Raw genomic sequence first — 19,432 nt, 5'->3', positions numbered from 1 at the left:
AGGAGATCCCTTCAGGCCATAAATGATGAAGGCCCACAAAAGCTGTATGATGACATTCTGGTGAAATACCAAGCCTAGATGACAACAAAAAAGATTAACAATTGAGTCCAGATAATGCCTTCTGTAGGACACCTTCAGGGCAGGAACCTTCCTAGAAAGAAGTCACAAGGCTCCTTCCTCTGACTTTAGGGCCAGCTTGGAAGGCTGGAGAACGTCTGATGTCAGCCGCAGTAGACATCAGTCTAGTGGGACAGGTCCCTTTATCCACCAATAAAGGGGACACCACCAATAAGGCCCCGTTGTTCAGCCTCCAAAGCTCTTTCAGAACCTTTTCTTCATTGTCTGCTCCGTTCCAGGTGGCCATGGTGGAAGTCCAGCTAGACGCAGAACATGACTACCCGCCAGGACTCTTGATTGCCTTCAGCGCTTGCACGACCATCCTGGTGGCCGTCCACCTCTTTGCCTTGATGATCAGCACCTGCATCTTGCCCAACATCGAGGCCGTCAGCAACGTCCACAACCTCAACTCGGTCAAGGAGTCACCCCACGAGCGCATGCACCACCACATCGAGCTGGCCTGGGCCTTCTCCACCGTCATTGGGACCCTGCTCTTCTTGGCCGAGGTGGTGCTTCTCTGTTGGGTCAAATTCCACCCGCTGAAGAAGAAGACGGGCGCCGACGCGCAGGCGGGCAACGGCACCATCACCGCCGGCGAGGCGGCCGCCATCACCTCCACCACCATCATGGTCCCCTTCGGCGTGGTCTTCATCATCTTCGCGGTCCACTTCTATCGCTCGCTGGTGACTCACAAGACGGATCGGCAGTTCCAGGAGCTGAACGAGCTGGCCGAGTTTGCCCGCTTGCAGGACCAGCTGGACCATAGAGGAGACACCTTGCCATCTCCCGGCGGGCACTACGCCTAGAAAGCTGCTGGGAAGATCAAAGATGGTGGAGCCAACCAGGCTCTCCTGACCTTTTCCGAATTTGGCTGAGCTGTAATCCTCTGTGTAAGGAGAAAGAGGTTACGAGAGCGGGACTTCTTAGAGCTTTTAAGAAATAATAATAAACCAATAAAAGGCACAAAAGAATTGTTCTCGTCAGGTTGTGGAATACCCAACATCGGGGAGTCCTGCCCATCCAGGGTGGGTTCTAAATATTTTTACTACTGGTTCTGTGGGCGTGGCTTATTTTGTGGGTGTGGTTTGATGGTCATTTGACAATTCTTTAGGATTTAGCAGAGGTATTGGTCTACCAGGCTTTGCTTGCAGAGCTGTACTGGTCTACCCATTTGTTCTTGGAGCGTTCCAGTCTACTCATTTCTTTTTGGAGGCACCGGTCTACTCATTTGTTTTTGGAGGCACTGGTCTACCACCACACTACCTTTTAACACTGATCAGCTGTAGGGCGGCCCTTTGAAGCTCCGCGGCAAGACTTTAAACAGTTTTTTTCCTTTTAGACGATCAGCTGGGACTCGGAAGGCAGTGAATAAATTGGGGGCAGGGCCAAATAAAACGTAAGAATAACGCAGGGGGGGGGACAGGAGGGCCCAGCTCCCGAACAAAGAGAACTGGTTCGGTGACGTCATATCGTCACCGCTACCAGCTCGGCCGAACCGGGAGGAACCCACCACTGTGCCCATCGCTCACCCTTCTCCTGGCCGTGCCTTCCCTTGCCGTGAACCGGGTTTGTTTCTCTTCGAAATGGCGGTTCATCAACGGAGAAAATGGGGTTTGGGGGAAGCGGTGGAAATTAAGAGATTTGGTGGGAAGTATTGCACCTTGGACTTTTTTTTGGGTCAAATAACAGGTTGGCTGGGAGTCGTGCGCTGCCTGAAGGCATTAAGTTCTTGAGAACATCCAGAGTCTTAAGTTTGATTTTGCTGACCGACCGAAGCAAAACAGGCAAGAGAGACACACACAGGCCCACCCCCAACCACAGGCCAGCCCTTAACCAGCTTCTTTATTATTATTTTGATTTGTTTCCTTGCTCCATTTTTTTATTTCAGTGACTCCTGGTGTCAAAACATGGTAGGTTTCAAAAATTTTTTCCTGCAGGCTCTTTTATGAGCCTCTGGAAATCTGGAATGCGGGCGTGTTGGAATTGGGAGAGCTATTTCGGGGTGTGTCCCCATAGGAAAAACACATTTGTACTCCTCTATGTGTGCATTCACAATTGCGTTCTTTGAAGTCGTTGTTGCCTTTATAAAATACTTCGGCCACCTATCTTATTCTTATGGGCATCCTCAGCAACGTTTTAACGGGAAAAAAAACACCTCCAAACTTCCCAATTATACAAAGTTTTCACACACACACACACACACACACACACACACACACACACAAATCCTTAACTCACAAACTATCACAGTAAGTCACGGTGGCTCAGTGGCTAAGACGCTGAGCTTGTCGATCAAAAGGTCGGCAGTTCAACGGTTCGAATCCTTAGTGCCGCGTGACAGGGTGAGCTCCCGTGACTCATCCCAGCTTCTGCCAACCTAGCAGTTCGAAAGCACGTTAAAAAATGCAAGTAGAAAAATAGGGACCACCTTTGGTGGGAAGGGAACAGCGTTCCGGGCGCCTTTGGCGTTGAGTCATGCCGGCCACATGACCACGGAGACGTCTTCGGACAGCGCTGGCTCCTCAGCTTTGAAACGGAGATGAGCAGCGCCCCCTAGAGTCGGGAACGACTAGCACAGATGTGCGAGGGGAACCTTTACCTTTAACACAGTAAGCAGAAAGAGGATTCTGCCATGCACATCGTTTGAACCTGGGGGGGGGGGCGAGATGCGTGCATTTCTTTAATCACTTTTCTTCGAAGACCGTCAACATTTGCTCAGCAATTGCCCAGATGACTGGAAATGAAAGTATGAAAATTAAAATTATTTTTCCAGTTTACTTTTGTGGTGCTTCTCTTCCCGTAGGTGAACTTTTCGGGAAAGCGTGTTGAGGTGTTTTTTTTGTTTGTTTTTTTTGACTGCTGATTTTGAACCCTTGAGGTTGGGGGGAAGCAAAATATTTAGCACCGCTGTAGAGATTCATTCCTAACCGGTTTCACTCAGGCAGAACTTCACATTTTGGCCGGATGGATTTTGATCTCGGGGTTTTTTTTTAACACCCACGCAGGCTGTGATTTTCTAATAGTGATAAATTTGAGGTTGGTTGACCTAAAAAAAGAGTAATAATAATAATAATACAAGCTCCAACATTTTTTAAAGGCTCTTGAAATGGTGGCTTGGAGTATATGTTAGACTTAAGCAGTTTTTACAATGCTGCTGAGAAAAAAAAAATGACTTACGACCGGTTCTCACACTTAGGACCATTGCAGCATCCCCATATAATCAAAATTCAGCTGCTTGGCAATCAACAGGTATTTAAAATGGCTGTACCATCCCGGGGTCACGTGATCTCTATTTGGGACCTTCCCAGCTGGCTTCCGACCAGCAACGTCAATGGGGAAAGCCAGATTCACTTAAGGACCGCATGATTCAGTTTACAGCTGCCGTGGTCCATTTCACCACCGTGGCAAAAGAGGTCAGAAAAAAAATCAGGCGCGAATCACTTAACCATCGCTTTGCTTAGCCATGGAAATTCTAGTTCCCATTGTCGTAAGTGGATGACTGTCTGCACTCCTTTATGGCCATAATCAATCCAGAGACCTTTGGGGTTCAATTAGCCCAGAATCTCCTCTTGGTCTCCTATCCATCCCTCCATTTCAGCTGCTAAACTGCCCCGCCTACGGGAAAAAAATAACCAAGGAAAAGGCCCAAAGACAGCCAGGATAATATATTCCAAGGAATGGCATCCATCAGAGAGAGAGTCCTTTCCGTTAAAAAGCAACTTTGACCGGAGAAAATGTCTGCAGGATTAAAATCATCCCCGTTCTTTCTGGGGCTGAAAAGTGAATATTTCGGCGTTTTGTAATATCAGAACAGCTTCTTCGATGACTCCGTCTGGATCCGCCAGTTCAACCTGGAAAGAAAAAGGAAAAAAAAAAAGAAGAAGCATTTACTTGATCCACTCAAAGGACCAATTTCTGCTGTCAAAGCTATTATATATTTTTTGTTTTTTGTTTTTTAAAAAATTTGATTCGTTTGCAGCCCGGATTCACTGAACAACTGTCTTACATTTTATAACTCACTTAACAAATGTGGCAGGAAAAAGCCGTACACTGTAAACTTTGAACAGTCGCTAAACGATGCTTGTAAGTCAATGGCTGCCTGTATATAAACAGGGAGCGAACCCCACTCTGATGATGTTACCTAGTTGGGTAATGAAACTAAGGTGTTTATGAACTAATTTATCGGCAAGGATTTATTAGCTGAGTTCTAAGCATGACCGGCTGGGGAAATCTGGGAGTTGAAGTCCACCCATCTTAAAGCGGGCAACGTTGAGGAAGATTGTTTTAACCTTAAGACCAAAACTCCTAGGAAGAAGCAACTCGGGAAACTGAGTTCACACGGACTGCGATTTACCTTGGGGATGGGATATATAGTGGGCATCGGAGCTTCGTCCCGGCCAAAATCAATCATGGTGCCACACTTCGGTATGTCTGCCACCCAGTAACCTTCGTAGAGCTGGCCGGTATCTAGGTAGATAAATTTTCCCGGGCCGTGCTTCTTTCCGTCTTTCCATGAACCTTCGTAGCGGTTTTCATTTTCTGCGACGGAGAGAGAGAGAGAGGGAGCCGTGTTTTCATTTGAAAAAGGAGAAAGAAAAAAACAGTTGATTTTCGTGATTGCCCTCCCAAAAAATCCCTTTTTTTAATTTAGGTTGTGGACGGAGCCGAGAAACGCCAGAAAGTATCGCTCGGATGCCCCAAACTTAGTACTGAAGGCAAAGTAGCCTTGGTTGAGACTCCCCCATTTTTAAAATGTAGAATAAGTTTAACTCTCTTCATTATTGCGGCTCACTGCACAGTCAGCCAGATGTTCAGGCTGGATTTGGCATTTTTTATCTACTTTTCAAGTCCTTCCCAAGGCAGATAGGCCGGTGTTGATGTTCAATAGTTTTAAGTGTTCGCGGGATTTAAGCTGGTCCGAGTCAAGCTGCCTTTTGCAATTGACCGATGGTGAACTTGTCAATGCCGAATTTTTTAAAAAATAATCTGTTCCCTTTCCTCTTTCGTGCAGAGGTTCTTATCATCCTGAGTTGTTTAACTCAGGATGAGTTAACATCCTGAGAGGTAAAGTTGTTTAAGAACCCAAAACACGATGCTAAAGAGGGTTTATGAGAACGGTAGATTAATCAGCTGCCCTGGGAGGGAAATAAAACAGATTTGCCCAGATTTGGGTCCAGGAGAATGTTTTTATAGTGAGAAAATCAGATCGCAGGGCAGCCTCTCCCGTTCTCCGGCCTTTCTGTCACAGTGAAGTAAGTCAAACCTGCATTAATGGCCAGTGTCAGGTTGCGAGCATGTAGCCAGGATGGTCTTTGACAACACTTTCATCGTAATCCCAAACAGGAGGCTTGCCAACCCCGTGACTCCTACCACTGGCAGCCTGGAGGACATTGGCAACTGCCAAGGCCGATAAAATTAAACCCCAGCGAGCTAATTTTAGCCTAAGGAAAAATTCAGCGGAGGTGATAAGAGACGCTCCATTTCGGAATGCCTTTGCAAAAAACCTTGAAAAAGGTTGAAAATCTTTAGCGAAGGGAGACGGGGGGGCCCTCCCGTCCGGAATTTTATAAAACTTGGCAAAGGGATTCTTCTTTTAGAAATTAAACGCTGGTTTCCATCGAGGTGCCAAGAGCTGAGAGGCCAATGGGATGAACTCCATCCCCCCCCATAATATACCCCCTCCCTGAACCCCAATAAAGCTCCAGATACTGCTATTCCCATTATTAAAATATAAAACGATATTTCAAAACCCGAGGCTTCGGACTTCTCCTTGTTCCCATTTAGTGACCGTTCAACGGTACTGAAAAATGGATCTTACGACCGGTTTTCACACTTAACGACCTATCCGGCATACCCCCCCACCCCACCCCCCACGGTCAGGTGATCACAATTCAGCTGCTTGGCAAACTGTTTCATGCTTACGATCGTCGCTGCGCAGTCTTTTTATCTGACAATTCTTTTGGTGGCCTCTCTTCTTTTGCTCCCAAAGTCTTTCTCACATCCTATTTAAAATCAGGCCATCAACGCAGCCAAGTTGGACACTTACTACAGCGGAACATCCCTTGACCGCCGGGCTGGTCTTCGGACCACTGGCCTTCGTAGATGGCCCCGTCTTTGTAGTACATCCGCCCCCAGCCGTGTCGCTTCCCCCAGGCCCATTCGCCCTCGTAATACTCTCCCTCGGAGTAGAACTTGACTCCGTAGCCCTGGAAGGGTGAAAGAATTCAGATGAGAGGAATGGCTGACTCTTTTCGGATGTGGAATGACACAGGAGGGGATCAATCATGGTTAAATCCGATTCAGAAAGGGCCACGTCTCTACCAGTTCCTCAGTTCTTTAATGCTCTTAATGCTCCGTGCAAAATATTTATGATCCCGGGGTGTCCAATCTTGCAACTTTTAAGACTTGTGGACTTCAACTCCCAGAATTCCCCAGTTAGCCTAACTGGGGAATTCTGGGAGTTGAAGTCCACAAGTCTTAAAGTTGCCAAGATTAGACATCCTGCTTTAGAGGCAGTCACGCTAACTAGGGAATTCTGGGAGTTGAAGACTTTCTACTTAGAAGCAGCCCTTCTAGAGTTTGCTTCACGTGTCATACCATAGTTTATTTAAACCATGATTTGTCGGTCTTGTAAGTGAGGAACGGCGTTCCTAGTTTATCTTCTTTTTTTGTGGGGAATAGCTCACTTTGGAGATATTTGGGAATGGCCATCCAAAGAAGACAGAAATAAACCAGGCTAGAACATCAAACAAACCACCTATAACATCCCATTTTATAAATAACAAACTATGGTTTCCTCCACATAGTTACTCTAAAATGTCTGTGGTTGTCCAGTGAAATAATTCCACTCTCCCGTCACACTCCACACACACACATACCCTCAAAGTGAAACCCTGGCCCATTTACCGTATTTTTCGGTGTATAAGACGCACCTTTTTCCCCCCTAAAAGGGGGTGAAAATTTAGGTGCGTCTTATACACCGAATGTAGCCCCACCCACCCACTGGCCCCCACCCTTTGGCCTCTGCCTCTCAGCAGTTTACCTCCTTGCAAGCAAACAGCAAGAAAAAAAAGCTCCTTTCAGCTTCAGCACAGCCTAATTAGCACAAGTTGATTGGATCGGCCTCCCGACTCTCAGCTGTTTTGCGCAGAGCTCTGCTGCTTGCTGCAAAGAGGTAAATTGCTGGGAGCAGATTTTTTTTTTTCCTTGTGCTAATCAAGCTATGCTGAAAACGAAAATGAAAGTAAAGCAGGCTGTTTGCTGTTTTTGCTGCAACGAGACAAAATTGCGCAGAGGCAGAGGGAGATTTCTTTTTTCTTCTTTTCCTCACCAAAAAAGGTAGGTGCGTCTTCTACTCTGGTGCGTTTTATACACCGAAAAATATAGTAAAAAGCAAATAAACTCACCCACATTTTGTCATTTTTCCACCAGCCGGAATATACTTTCTTATAATCTTTTGTCACGGGGTCTGGAATACTGTAAGTCCCGAAGCCGTCCCGTTTTCCGAATTTCCAGTCTCCGCTGTAGATCGCTCCGGATTTTTTCCATATTTGTGTTCCTTTGCCTGCCATGGTTCATCAGGCGAAAAAATTGAGCTAGTTAACAAAATTGCAGGTGAGATGTGGTGGACGGCAGCTGCGCTCTTCCCCTTTCCCTTTTTACCGTGTTTGACATTGTCCAGCCATTCCCCAATGTAGCGGTCTCCGTTGACAGCATAAACCGTGTGCCTCAACCCGCACTTCTGCGCCTTCCGATCCCATTCGTGCCAAAGGGGGTCAACTCTTCGGGGGTATTTGACGAAGGGCATCTCGTCTGGAGCCGAGAAAGGAGGAGAAAGAGAGAGAGAGAGAGTGAGAGAGACGGAGCCATCGCCTGGAGCCCGGAGGTGAAGGGCCCAGCCCTGAATTTATGCATTATTTTTTTTTATTTTTTTTTTAATTTGATTTATATGCCGCCCTTCTCCGGAGACTCAGGGCGGCTTACAATGCGTTAAGCAATAGCCTTCATTCTTTTGTATATTTATACAAAGTCAGCTTCTCTTTCTTTCTTTCTTTCTTTCTTCCTTCCTTCCTTCCTTCCTTCCTTCTTTCTTTCTCTTTCTTTTCTTTTTTTTTTAAATTTGATTTATATGCCGCTCTTCTCCAAGATTCAGGGCGGCTTAAAATGCATTAAGCAATAGCCTTCATACTTTTGTATATTTATACAAAGTCAGCTTATTGCCCCCACAAACTGGGTCCTCATTTTACCTACCTTAGAAAGGATGGAAGGCTGAGTCAACCTTGAGCCTTGGCGAGATTCGAACCCTGCAGTAATTGCAGGCAGCTGGTCTTAATAAGCTTAATAACAGGGTGCCTTAAACCCCTGTACTACCAAGGCTCTATTTATTAAATTTATGTGCTGCCCACCTTACCGTTACAGCCACTCTGAAAAGCCTACAGCATAATAAAAAGGGAATACAAAAAGTAAAGGTGACGTTAAAAATAAAGCAAGAGGACAGGTAATGTGGGGCTGGCAATCCGATTGGAGGGCTCGGCGCCCCCTAAATGGAGTCAAAATGGGAAAGGAGGTTTAAAGAAAGAAGGAAGGAAGGAAGGAAGGAAGGAAGGAAGGAAGGAAGGAAGGAAGGAAGGAAAAAAGAAGAAAAAGGAAGGAAGAAAAGAAAAAGAAAGAAGGAAGCAAGAAAGGAAGGAAAAAGAAAAAAAAAGAAGGAAGGAAAGAAAAAGAAAAAGAAAGAAAGAAAAAAGAAGGAAGGAAGGAGAAAAAGAAAGGGAAGGAAGGAAAGAAAGAAAAAGGAAGGGGAAAAAAAGAAAAGAAAAAGTTATTGCAGCCTTAATGAGGAAAGAGGCATTGAAAGGCTTCTCATATGGAGCAGCTTATTCAGTAAAAGAGCTGGAAGGGACCTTGGAGGTCATCTAGTCCAACCCCCTGCTCACTCAGGAGACCTATACCAGGGATTCGAACCGCCGAACTGCCGACCTTTCTGATCGACAAGCTAAGCGTCTTAGCCACTGAGCCACCCTAGCCAGGTATTCCACGGTTCTCCAATCAGAGGGGAACAAGACCGCTTCTGAACATGTGCAGAGTTCTCTTCAATTACCCACAGGCAGCCAACCACGCCCCCTGTGGGAAAGGGTGTCCCGTATAACCACACAGCCACGGGCCCCTGGTGGCCTTTGGCCAGCATAATTTCGGATGAAGTTTGAATGATGTCACCTGCCCTGATTCACTCGTGCTCTAAGCTCTCGGCTCTTCCGCCATGGGGGCTGAGATGAGCCCCCCCCTTTGGCTGGATGGGCACCGCGCCCTAATCAGCCTTGGTTCATAAACCGCCATGCCCAGGTAGGGGCCAACCCACCGAGTCCAACCTCGTCAAGCCCACCTCTCCATCACTTTGGCACCATCGGTGACTCCGGTTGGAGAAGGAATCGGCATCTCAGCCCCACCCCAAACTGAGTTACCTGTCCAGGCTCGTGTTGCTGTTCTTGACACCTGGGAGCGGAGGTGATGCCGAGGGGATGTTCCTTCTGCTTCTCCTCCCTTGTCCCCACCGTCCCCGAAGCAGCCCTGCTGGTGTGGCCCTTCCGTGGAGCAGGGCTGAGGGATCCTGGCCAGGCCCCTGAGGTCATCACGACATCAAGAGGCTGCCCTTATGATGAGGCACGGATCTCCCAGGAGATCTCCGGCCAGCCCTGCCCGCATCTTCCAGTTCCAGCACACCTGGATGGATGCTGCTGATGCTGATGCAGCCCACCTTCGCAGGGAGGGAGGCCGGCCAGCCAGACCCCCTCAGCCCATCCTTCATCCCCCTTCCATGGCTTTCTTCCAACTCTCGGATGGCTCTTCAGAATCTCAGGAACCACCACTCCGAGCTACTTCTTCTCTATTGATGTGGTGCCCTAGATCAGGGGTCTCCAACCTTGGTCTCCAACCTTTTAAGCCTGGAAGACTTCAATTCCCAGAATTCCCCAGCCAGGAAATTCTGGGAGGTCAGGTCCACATGGCTACAGAATTCTGGGAGTTGAAGTCCACATGGCTACAGAATTCTGGGAGTTGAAGTCCACATGGCTAGGGGATTCTGGGAGTTGAAATCCACATAGCTGCAGAATTCTGGGAGTTGAAGTCCGCATGGCTAGGGGATTCTGGGAGTTGAAGTCCACATGGCTACAGAATTCTGGGAGTTGAAGTCCACATGGCTAGGGGATTCTGGGAGTTGAAATCCACATAGCTGCAGAATTCTGGGAGTTGAAGTCCAGATGGTTGGAGAATTCTGGGAGTTGAAGTCCAGATGGTTGGAGAATTCTGGGAGTTGAAGTCCGCATGGCTACAGAATTCTGGGAGTTGAAGTCTACATAGTTAGGGAATTCTGGGAGTTGAAGTCCACATGGCTGGGGAATTCTGGGAGTTGAAGTCCACATGGCTGAGGAAATTTTGGAAATGAAGTCCATACATTTTAAAGTGGCCATGGTTGAGAAACTCTGCTCTGGAATCTTGCAGGCGAGAGCGGATAACCTGGCTCAGCCTTTAAAAAACTTACCCCTAATCATATCATAGAGAACTGGGAGAGCCAAAAACCAGAAGAGATTTGGCACCCTTCTTCAGAATAACAAAAGGCCTTAAAAAGGCATAAAATGAACCTTTTTCTGGTTTCCAAAAGCTGCTACCAAACTCTTTCTTACGCGTATAACAATCCTGGAAGCAAAATTGCAGGCATCTTCTCTAGACTTAAGACTTAGAATAACTTAATTGTCACTTTGAAATGTACACTAATCGGCATATATCAAAATGAAATTTTGCTGCATGCAGCTCTCAAAGGGTCTCCACCAGGGGTGAAATCCAGCAGGTTCTGACAGGTTCTGGAGAACTGGTAGCGGAAATTTTGAGCAGTTTGGAGAACCGGCAAATGCCACCTCTGGCTGAGGAGGGAATGGAGATTTTGCAGTATCCTTCCCCTGGAGTGGGGTGGGAATGGAGATTTTGCAGTATTCTTCCCCTGGAGTGGGGAGGGAATGGGGATTTTGCAGTATCCTTCCCCTGCCACGCCCCCCCAAGCCACACCACGCCCACAGAACCGGTAGTAAAAAAAAAATTGGATTTCACCATTGGTCTCCACCTCTAATATATACTACATAAACAGGACAAAACAAATAAATGAACACAAAATTAAAAACTCTATTCCCCTCTTTCACAGCACTTTTTTTTAAAAATTTGATTTATCTGCCGCCCTTCTCCGGAGACTCAGGGCGGCTTACAATGCATTAAGCAATAGCCTTCATCCTTTTGTATATTTATACAAAGTCAGCTTATTGCCCCCACAAACTGGGTCCTCATTTAACCTACCTTAGAAAGGATGGAAGGCTGAGTCAACCTTGAGCCTTGGCGAGATTACTGGCAGCTGGTCTTAATAACCAGCTTAATAACAGGGTGCCTTAGACCACTGTACTACCAAGGCTCTTGCCATCTCTCTTGCCATGTCCTTTCCATTAGAAATCCACCAGAGGAAACGACTTACAAGCCCCTGGGAACTTTTACGGACAAAAGTTTCCAAGAGGAAAAGACGGCAAAGAAATAAAGATAAAAATAGAGGCCCACCTTGGATCTGCCATTGTAAGCTCAGGGGGCTCCAATCCAAGGCACTGAGGGGGTCTGTCCCGGTGGGACCGCAGGGCCCTGGTGCGGTCATCTATGCTCAGCCCAGACACCGAAGCTTCTGTGGCAAGAGAGAAGTGGCCATAGCAACACAGCAGAGCCACAAGGCAGCCCAATCCTGAAAGTTTCCTGCCCCCCAGAGGGCTTTCTGACGAACGGCAGCTTCCCAAGGGCCACAGCGCAGGGCTCCCCTAGCTTTGCAATGCAGACGGGGCTGCTGGTTGGCCCCGATCAGAGCTTCAACCTGGGCAATGGAGCTGCAAGCCAAAAGGGGGGAAATCTCCAAGCCAAGGAGTTCAAGGCACCTTGTGTGCACATCTGGTGGCTGCAAATAATTTCCTTTCCTCTCCTCTCCTCTCCTCCCTTCTCCTTTCCTTCTTTCCATTTCATTTCCCTTTCTTTTTTCTTTTCCTTTCCTTCTTTCCGTTTCCTTTCCATTTCCTTTCCTCCCTCCCACTTTCCTTTCCTATCTTCCTGTCCCCTCTCTTCCTTTCCGATTCATTTTTCCTTTCTTTCTTCCTCTCCTCTTTTCTCCTTTCCTTTCCTTTCTAGTTCAGTTTCCTTTCCTTTCCCTCCTTCTTTTTGTTTCATTTTTCCTTTCTTTCCTTTCCCTCCCCTCCCTTTCTTCCTCCCCTCTCCTCCCCTCTCCTCCTTTCCATTCCATTTCATTTTTCTTTCCTTTTTTCTTTTCCTTTTCCTTCCTTCTTTCCGTTTCCTTCCCGTTTCCTTTTCATTTCTCCCTCTTTCCTTTCCTTTCTTCCTGTCCCCTCTCCTCCTTTCCATTTCATTTTTCCTTTCTTTCCTCTCCTTTCCTTTCCTTCTTTCTGGTTCATTTTCCTTTCCTTTCCCTCCCTTCTTGTCCCTCTCCTCTCCTCTACCCTCCCCTCCACTTTTCTGTTTCACTTTTCTTTTCTTTCTTTCTTTCCTTTCTTTCCTTCCTTTCCTCTCTTCTCCTTTCCTTTCCTTCTTTCTGGTTCATTTTCCTTTCCTTTCCTTTCCTTTCCTTTCCCTTCCCTTCCCCGGCGAGCGAAGGGTTAAACCGGGGCGGGCGGGGCTCGTGGCCTCCTTCGGGGGCGCGGCCAAGGGCGGGGTCGGGGAAAAAAAAAAAGAAAGATCTTGTCTGAGTTTCAGCCAATCGGAACCGAGAAGGCGGGGCGAGGGAGGCGGAGGAGACGCGCCTGCGCCGTCGGGCGCTCCCCTGGGAGAAGCAGCAGCAGCGGCAATGAATTAACCTTTGCGGTGCGGCGAGAGGGCGTGGCCGGGGGCGGGGCCTGCTCATTCATCGCGCTGCGGGTGGGGGGTCCTGGTGGGGGTCTCAGCCCCGCGCCATGCAGAACGCCCTGGACGCCTGGCAGGAGCTGCAGGACGACTTCCACCAGCTCCAGGTAAGGCTGGGATGGGTGGGGGGGGGATGGAGAGGGGTCCCTGCTTCTCCCCCCCCCCGGCTTCTCTTTGCAAGGGGCGCCCCCAGACCCTCGCTTGGGGAGGGGGCTCCCCCAACTCCACCCAACTTTCCCCTCCAGCGACCCAGCCCCGAGCCCTGCCCTGCGTCATTTTTGCCTGGCCTTGGAAAGCAGGGCAGGGCAGCCTTGGCAGAAAATCGGGTGGGTGGGTGTGGATGAGGGGTTTTGGTGCTCTCTCTCCTCCCCCGACCCCTCCCCTCCCCTCCCTCTACAATGAGGGGGCAGCCAGCCAGCTCCGGGACCCTTTGAATGCTGCAGAAGAGAAGAGCTGAAAAGGTTGAGATTTGCCCCCAATTCCTCTTGGTGGGGGTGGGGGTGGGGGTGGGGAAACAGCTGGAGTTCAGCTGACTCCCACACCCATCATCCTTAGCCGGCAGATGAAGGCCAAGCCCCCTGCCTGGGTTGGAGTTCTGAGAGTGGGCTTTAAAGGAAGCTCAAAGCAATCGGTTGAGTTGCATATAAGGGAGGGGGTGGGATTATTTTTTTAGGGGGTCCTTGCAGAGATTATGGGGAGGGGGAGGCAGGATTGCCCTACACACACACACACACACACACAGACAGACAGAGGAGCTGGCTTGAAAGCGCTTCCCGGACTCAACCTTCTGTAGGCCCAGAAGGGGGGGGTTGGGGTGCAGCTGCAGCCAGATGTGACCCGGTGGGAAGAGGGGGAAAAGTGTTTTTTGGGGGGACGTTTTTTGGCCTGGAAATGAAACAAATGGGAACAACCAGGTTAATTGCTGATTAACCCACTGCAAAAATATAGGAGGGAGCAGGAAGTGCCACTTAATGCCCACGAATGAAGGACGCACCTTGGCCAGGTCAGCTCGGGGAAGAGCTTGGGCGTTGCTGGAAGGCTGTTTTCTCCCAAAAAGCTGATTTAGAGTCCCAGAAACTTTCGTGGGTGGGTTTTGCTGGCTTACAGCTGCAGGTAGTCCTCGACTTAACGGCCACCGTGCAGCCCAAAATTTCCTGCTGTTAAGTGAGACATTTGTGACGTTAGCTTTGCCCCCATTTTACGACCTTTCTAGACACGGCAGTTAAGTGAACCGTTGCAGTTCGGTTAGTAACCGGGTTGTTAAGTGAATTTGGCTTCCCCACTGATTTTGCTTGTCAGAAGGGGATCACGTCACCCCCTCCCCTCTCCGGGACATTGCAACTGTCATAAGTACATGCCAGTTGCCAAGCCTCGGAATTTTGAATGCAGTGGTCATAAGTGTGAAAAATGGCCGTATAAGTCCTTTACTCGGTGACTTTGTAACTTTGTTACTTTGTCGTAAGTTGAGAACTGCCTGTATTTGTGGTGGGCAGCACGGGACTCTCTGCACTTGTTCTTTCTCCGTCCCTGGAGGAACATTTTTTTTTAGAAATGATTAATCTTCAATCACCAGGGCATCCGTGCCAAGGTTGGGCTGCAGCCAGGCAGAGTTTCTGAGGTTCCTGGAATGGGTGGGTGGCTAAGAGTCCAATGGGTGAGCTTCTCCCCCTCCAAATTTCCAGAAACGTCCCCAGTTGCAGGAAAATCACAGGTCCATTTTTTTTTGTACAAGATGCAAAATTTATTTATTTATTATTTAAATTTATATACCGCCCTTCTCCCGAAGGACTCAGGGCGGTGAACAGCCAAAATTTAAAACACATACAGTATAAAAATTAAAAAGAATTAAAACAAAATTAATTTCTTGACGATGGCATCCTTAATTGGGGCCGGTTGCAGCTGGTGGCAACCTTCCTTCCTTGCAGCTGAATCCGTAATCATCCTCAGCCCCCAAAGAAGCCACAGATCTGACGGGATCCGGAACTGTCCCTGCACCTGGGGATCCATCCGAATCCGGCCATTGGAGCTTCTGCCTGAAGTCCTGGTTAGGGGTGGACTTTAGAGCATAGCAGGGTGTCCCTGGGCCGCTCATCCTTAAAGAATTTCCCACAATGCCCTAGAACTGGCTAGGAACTCTGGGAGTTGAAGTCCACAAGTCTTAAAGTTGCCAAGTTTGGAGACCCCTGCCCTAGAACTCCACAACTTCCAAGGTTGGAGACCCCTACCCTAGAGACCCCTGCTCTCTGAGAGTTGAAGTCCACAAGTCTTAAAAGTAGCCAAGGTTGGAGACCCCTGCCCTACAACTCCTGCCCTAGAGATCCCTGCCCTGTGGGAGTTGAAGTCCACAAATCTTAAAGTTGCCAAGGTTGGAGACCCCTGCCCTATAACACTTGATACGGCCTTTGAAATTTGAAAGGATGTTGGTGATTGGCAGCTGGCATTTGCGGCTCCCCCTCTGCTTGCCCTGTCACCGGGTTCCACCGGATACTTGTCCTTCACAAAGTGACCTCTTTAGGGGGGAAAAAATTCCTGGTTGCCCGGCTTCTCTGATTGACAAAAGCGCCTGTCACAACTCTCTTTAAAAAAAAAAAGACATTCTTGTTTAAAGGACAGGGGGATAGATTTGAAAAATCTATTCTGGGGGATCTGGTTTGAATCGAGAGATTCTCTAGGCAGGGAGTCCTTGACTTGTGGCCGTAGTTCACACCACCATTTCTGTTAGGAGGGAAAGTAAGGGAGTTTTTGGCCCGATTTTACAACTCTCTTGCTGCAGATTTTAAGCCGGCCGCTGCAGTTGTTAAGTGAAACGCTGGTTGTTAAGCGAATCCCGCTTCTCCTATTTTCTTGCCAGGTGTGCGAAGGTCAGAAACAGTGATCCCATTTGTGGTGCTGGGGTTTGTTAATGCTTCTCAACCGCTTTGGGAAAAGATTACTGGTGATTTTATATTCAAAGGTGGGAAGTAATTATTGGAAATGGGTCCTTTTTTCCCCCCATTGCCTTTTTCTCTGAATCTGTTTTTAAGACCTCTTGTTCTTTTGACTGGATCCTGTTTTGTGACGGGCGAGGCTGCTCCAGACGTGGGGTAAACTTTTAATAAATTTAGGAAATTGTGACGGGTGATCTTCCCATGCAACCACTCTTGACGTCGTTCCTTTTAGTTTAGTTTAGTTTACTTTATTGTTATTGCACACGGCACAACGAAATTAAATGCCGTCTTCAGTGTACATGATAACTATAAAATAAAAAAAAAAACAAACATAAGTCCTTTACATTCTATATAATTGAAATTGAAAACCCGATATTGCACTATATCGTAGAATTCAATATGGTTATTGCCCTGGGATAGAAGCTGTTTTTCAGTTTATTTGTCCTTGTTTTTATTATCCTGTACCGTTTGCCAGATGGTAATAGTTCAAAAAAAAAAAAAGAAAAAAGGGTGAGATCCAGGATGAGATGGATCTTTAAGAATGTTTTGAACTTTCTTAAGGCAGTGGGAGCTATAAAAGCTCTTCCAAGGAGGGGAGAGGGTAACCCGTGATCCTCTGGGCAATGACGTTGACCCTCTGGAGCGCTGTCCTATCTGCCACGGTGCCATTGGCAAACTAGACACAGGTGCAGTAAATTAAAATACTCTCTACGGTGCAGCAGTTAGAAGTATGAAGGTTATTGCTTAATGCATTGTAAGCCGCCCTGAGTCTCCGGAGAAGGGCAGCATATAAATCAAACTAATAAATAAATAATAAATAAATAAAAGGTCACCAGCAGTTTTTCATTCAGTTGTTGTTTCCTAGAAGTCTCAGGTAATATAATCTCTGCTGGGCCCTTTTAACCAGTGCTGCAATGTGAGCGCCCCAGGGTCAGCTCCTCTTTCATAGGATAACACCCAGAAACTTAAAACTGGCCATTTGCTCCACTCGGTCTCCATTGATAAGCAAGGGATGGATGTCTGATCTATTCCTTCTATAGTCCCCTATAAGCTCCTTGCTCTCTCTTTTTCAAGCTAACGTGGAATTGGCACCAACCGAACTCGCCGAAATCTAAATAAGCAAATGTTATATTGGCGGGCCTCTCATTTTAAAATGATTTCTTCTTGCTGCTCTGAAATGTTTTAATAGGAAACCCACAAAACTTACAAACAGAAATTGGAGGAACTCACAAGCTTGCAGGCGGCTTGCAGCAGCTCCATAAAGAAGCAAAAAGAGAGGCTGAAGGAGTTGCAGAATCACTTTAAAAGGTAACAAAGGCTTCTCCCGTTCCTAATACAGGTAGTCCTCGACTTACAACCGTTTCGTTTAGTGACCATTCGAAGTTACAAAAAAAGTGACTTGTGGCCGTTGCAGCATCCTCGTGGTCACGTGATAGAAATTCAGCAACTGACTCGTATTTATGACAGTTGCACTGTTTGACAAGCCAAATCAATAGGGAAGCCGGATTCACGTAACAACTGGGTTACTCACTTAACAACCGCAGTGATCCACTTAACAACACTGGCAAGAAAAAGTCGTAAAAAAGGGGCACGGCTCACCGAACAACCCCCCGTGCTTAGCAGTGCAAATCTTGGGCTCAATTGTGTCAAGGACTACCTGTCAGAGTGAATCCATGTTTACTGTTTTCCGCTGCTGTGATTGGCTGCCAGGCTCTTATTTTTTACACACACCTGCTTGTGTTCCCCCCTCCCCTTCCCCCCTCCCAACATCCAGATGCGACAGCCAAGACAGCTCAGAAAGGGAGCTCATCCTGCAGATCAACAACCAGATCCGCGATCGCCAGAATGTTTTCTTCGACATGGAGGCCTATTTGCCGAAGAGGAACAGGTAGGCGTGGTGCCTCCAAGCCCATCAGGAGCTGCACGCAGGGAGGTTACGCAGAGGGTGTTATTTACAAGAGAAACAGGTGTTTTTCGAACTCTCCCGTGGGACCTGGAGTCCTTTTAGCGGAAAGCAAAACCTGCCGTCAGGGGAGCTGAAAGCAACATGCCGCAGAGGCTTTCCAGAATCACCGTCAGCTCCATCTCTAAATCCAGAGTTGGCATAACTGGAGAGCCTTGGTGGCGCAGCAGACTAAAGTGCTGTTAAATAGCACCAGCTGTCTGCAATTATTGCGAGTTCAAATCTCACCAGGCTCAAGGTTGACTCAGCCTTCCATCCTTCCGAGGTAGGTAAAATGAGGACCCGGATTGTGGGGGCAATAAGCTGACTTTGTATAAAAAAGAACACCGCTTGGGGGGAGGGGGGGCGAAAGCCCTACTAAGCAGGTATATACAAAAAGTATGAAGGCTATTGCTTAACGCATTGTAAGCCGCCCTGAGTCTCCGGAGAAAGGGCGGCATATAAATCGAACCCATAAATAAATAAAACGAAGATATTTGGCAGTGGGAGGGTTCAAAGAGCTTCTGGGCAGTGGCTGCTCAAAAGCTCATGTCCACCTTCACTTGAAGCAATCCTAGCTGAGGATGGGCCCTGTACAGACCTTCCCAGGTCATCCGTGGAGGGCAGGAAGCCCTCAACAAGCCAAGCCACAGAGACGCTAAGAGGGAGAGTTGACGGGCCTATTTGTAGAAGGATTTCTGCACCATTTGGCCACCCCTAGCCAAAGTTTTGTTGAGTTCCCGTGTTGCTCCCTAATGGGGGCTTTTGAGATTGGAGTGTCTCTTTCTTCTGCTGTTTATTAAAACAGCAATTATTTTTAATTTCTGTTCATTAGTTAAGTTTCAGCTACCCAATTCCATCCAGAGTCATGGATTTGAAGTGGGCGGCCATGTAAACTTAGTTTTAAAAAAATGAATTTAAAAAATGCTTCTTTATTGGGTGGATCAAAGGGCGTTATAAATATCGCCCGGATGTGTTGGGACTACAATTCCCACCGACCTTGACTTGCAATGCAGCTAGTTCTCGACTTAACGACCATAATTAAGCCCAAAATTAGGATTGTAATTCGTGCCGATCGTTAAGCAGGTCTCACGGGACCATGACTCATTTTTTTTTTACCTTTCTGCTGCGGTTATGCCACAGTCGTTAAGCAAACACAGTTGTTGTTAAACGAGTCTTGTCTCCCCCAATGGATAATTTTTGCGAGAAATGTCAACTGATGCCTGATGTTTTCTACTGATGTGATTGTTATTTTTTTTTTCCCCTTTCAGTCTGTACTTAAATCTGGTGTTGGGGAACGTTAATGTCACTCTCCTAAGCGACCAGGCCAAGTAAGTGAATTCTCTGCTATTTTAGATTATTTCTATATAGAGGAGTGGGAAATGGAGAAGACGGGAGGGCTTGCAAGCAAAGAACCTGGTTCCACTGGATAACAGACTACGGTGACCAGTTTCCCCAGCCAGAATGAGCTAGGATGATGGGTACAGTGGATTGATATCTGTTGAGATCTGCGGAGGCTCCC

General features: G+C 47.6%; 2 protein-coding genes across 5 annotated transcripts in view; one reads left to right on the top strand and one right to left on the bottom strand.

Moving 5' to 3' along the window:
* Nucleotides 1-19,432, top strand: part of TMEM120B (transmembrane protein 120B) — a 32,162-nt gene that overhangs the window by 8,259 nt on the left and 4,471 nt on the right. The window contains exons 1-4 of one of the 3 annotated variants that reach the window (XM_034428774.3): nucleotides 12,200-13,148; nucleotides 17,158-17,276; nucleotides 17,743-17,856; nucleotides 19,182-19,241. In XM_034428774.3, the coding sequence (XP_034284665.2) occupies nucleotides 13,092-13,148; nucleotides 17,158-17,276; nucleotides 17,743-17,856; nucleotides 19,182-19,241 (350 nt within the window). In that variant the 5' untranslated portion in view covers nucleotides 12,200-13,091. Of the gene's footprint in view, nucleotides 1-356; nucleotides 1,089-12,199; nucleotides 13,149-17,157; nucleotides 17,277-17,742; nucleotides 17,857-19,181; nucleotides 19,242-19,432 lie in introns of those variants that run through there. The other 2 variants (XM_087880371.1, XM_060691907.2) reach the window with 2 other exon arrangements.
* Nucleotides 3,768-11,916, bottom strand: MORN3 (MORN repeat containing 3). Of its 2 annotated transcripts, none has more exons than XM_034428765.3 (6): nucleotides 11,707-11,916; nucleotides 7,780-7,929; nucleotides 7,524-7,681; nucleotides 6,164-6,323; nucleotides 4,472-4,656; nucleotides 3,768-3,968 (listed from the first exon to the last, which is right to left on the bottom strand). In XM_034428765.3, exons 1-6 carry the CDS (start codon nucleotides 11,795-11,797, stop codon nucleotides 3,870-3,872), a joined length of 843 nt encoding a protein of 280 aa, XP_034284656.2. In that variant the 5' UTR covers nucleotides 11,798-11,916; the 3' UTR covers nucleotides 3,768-3,869. The 2 variants fall into 2 exon arrangements, with proteins under 2 accessions (XP_034284656.2, XP_034284657.1); XM_034428766.3 differs by lacking the exon at nucleotides 11,707-11,916 and adding an exon at nucleotides 9,576-9,736.

This window comes from Pantherophis guttatus, chromosome 17, assembly GCF_059756535.1.
Source record: "Pantherophis guttatus breed Tessera chromosome 17, ASM5975653v1, whole genome shotgun sequence".
NCBI lineage: Eukaryota > Metazoa > Chordata > Lepidosauria > Squamata > Colubridae > Pantherophis > Pantherophis guttatus.
This window is presented reverse-complemented; position numbering and strand designations above follow the sequence as displayed.

Excerpts from the sequence above, each read along its gene's own strand:
- MORN3 (XM_034428765.3), bottom strand. The coding sequence starts at position 11,797 with ATGACCGCACCAGGGCCCTGCGGTCCCACCGGGACAGACCCCCTCAGT. Across the intron at positions 7,682-7,779 it reads GCTGGACAATGTCAAACACG|GCAAAGGAACACAAATATGG; the intron begins GTAAAAAGGGAA and ends GAACCATGGCAG. Across the intron at positions 3,969-4,471 it reads CTATATATCCCATCCCCAAG|GTTGAACTGGCGGATCCAGA; the intron begins GTAAATCGCAGT and ends TTTTCTTTCCAG.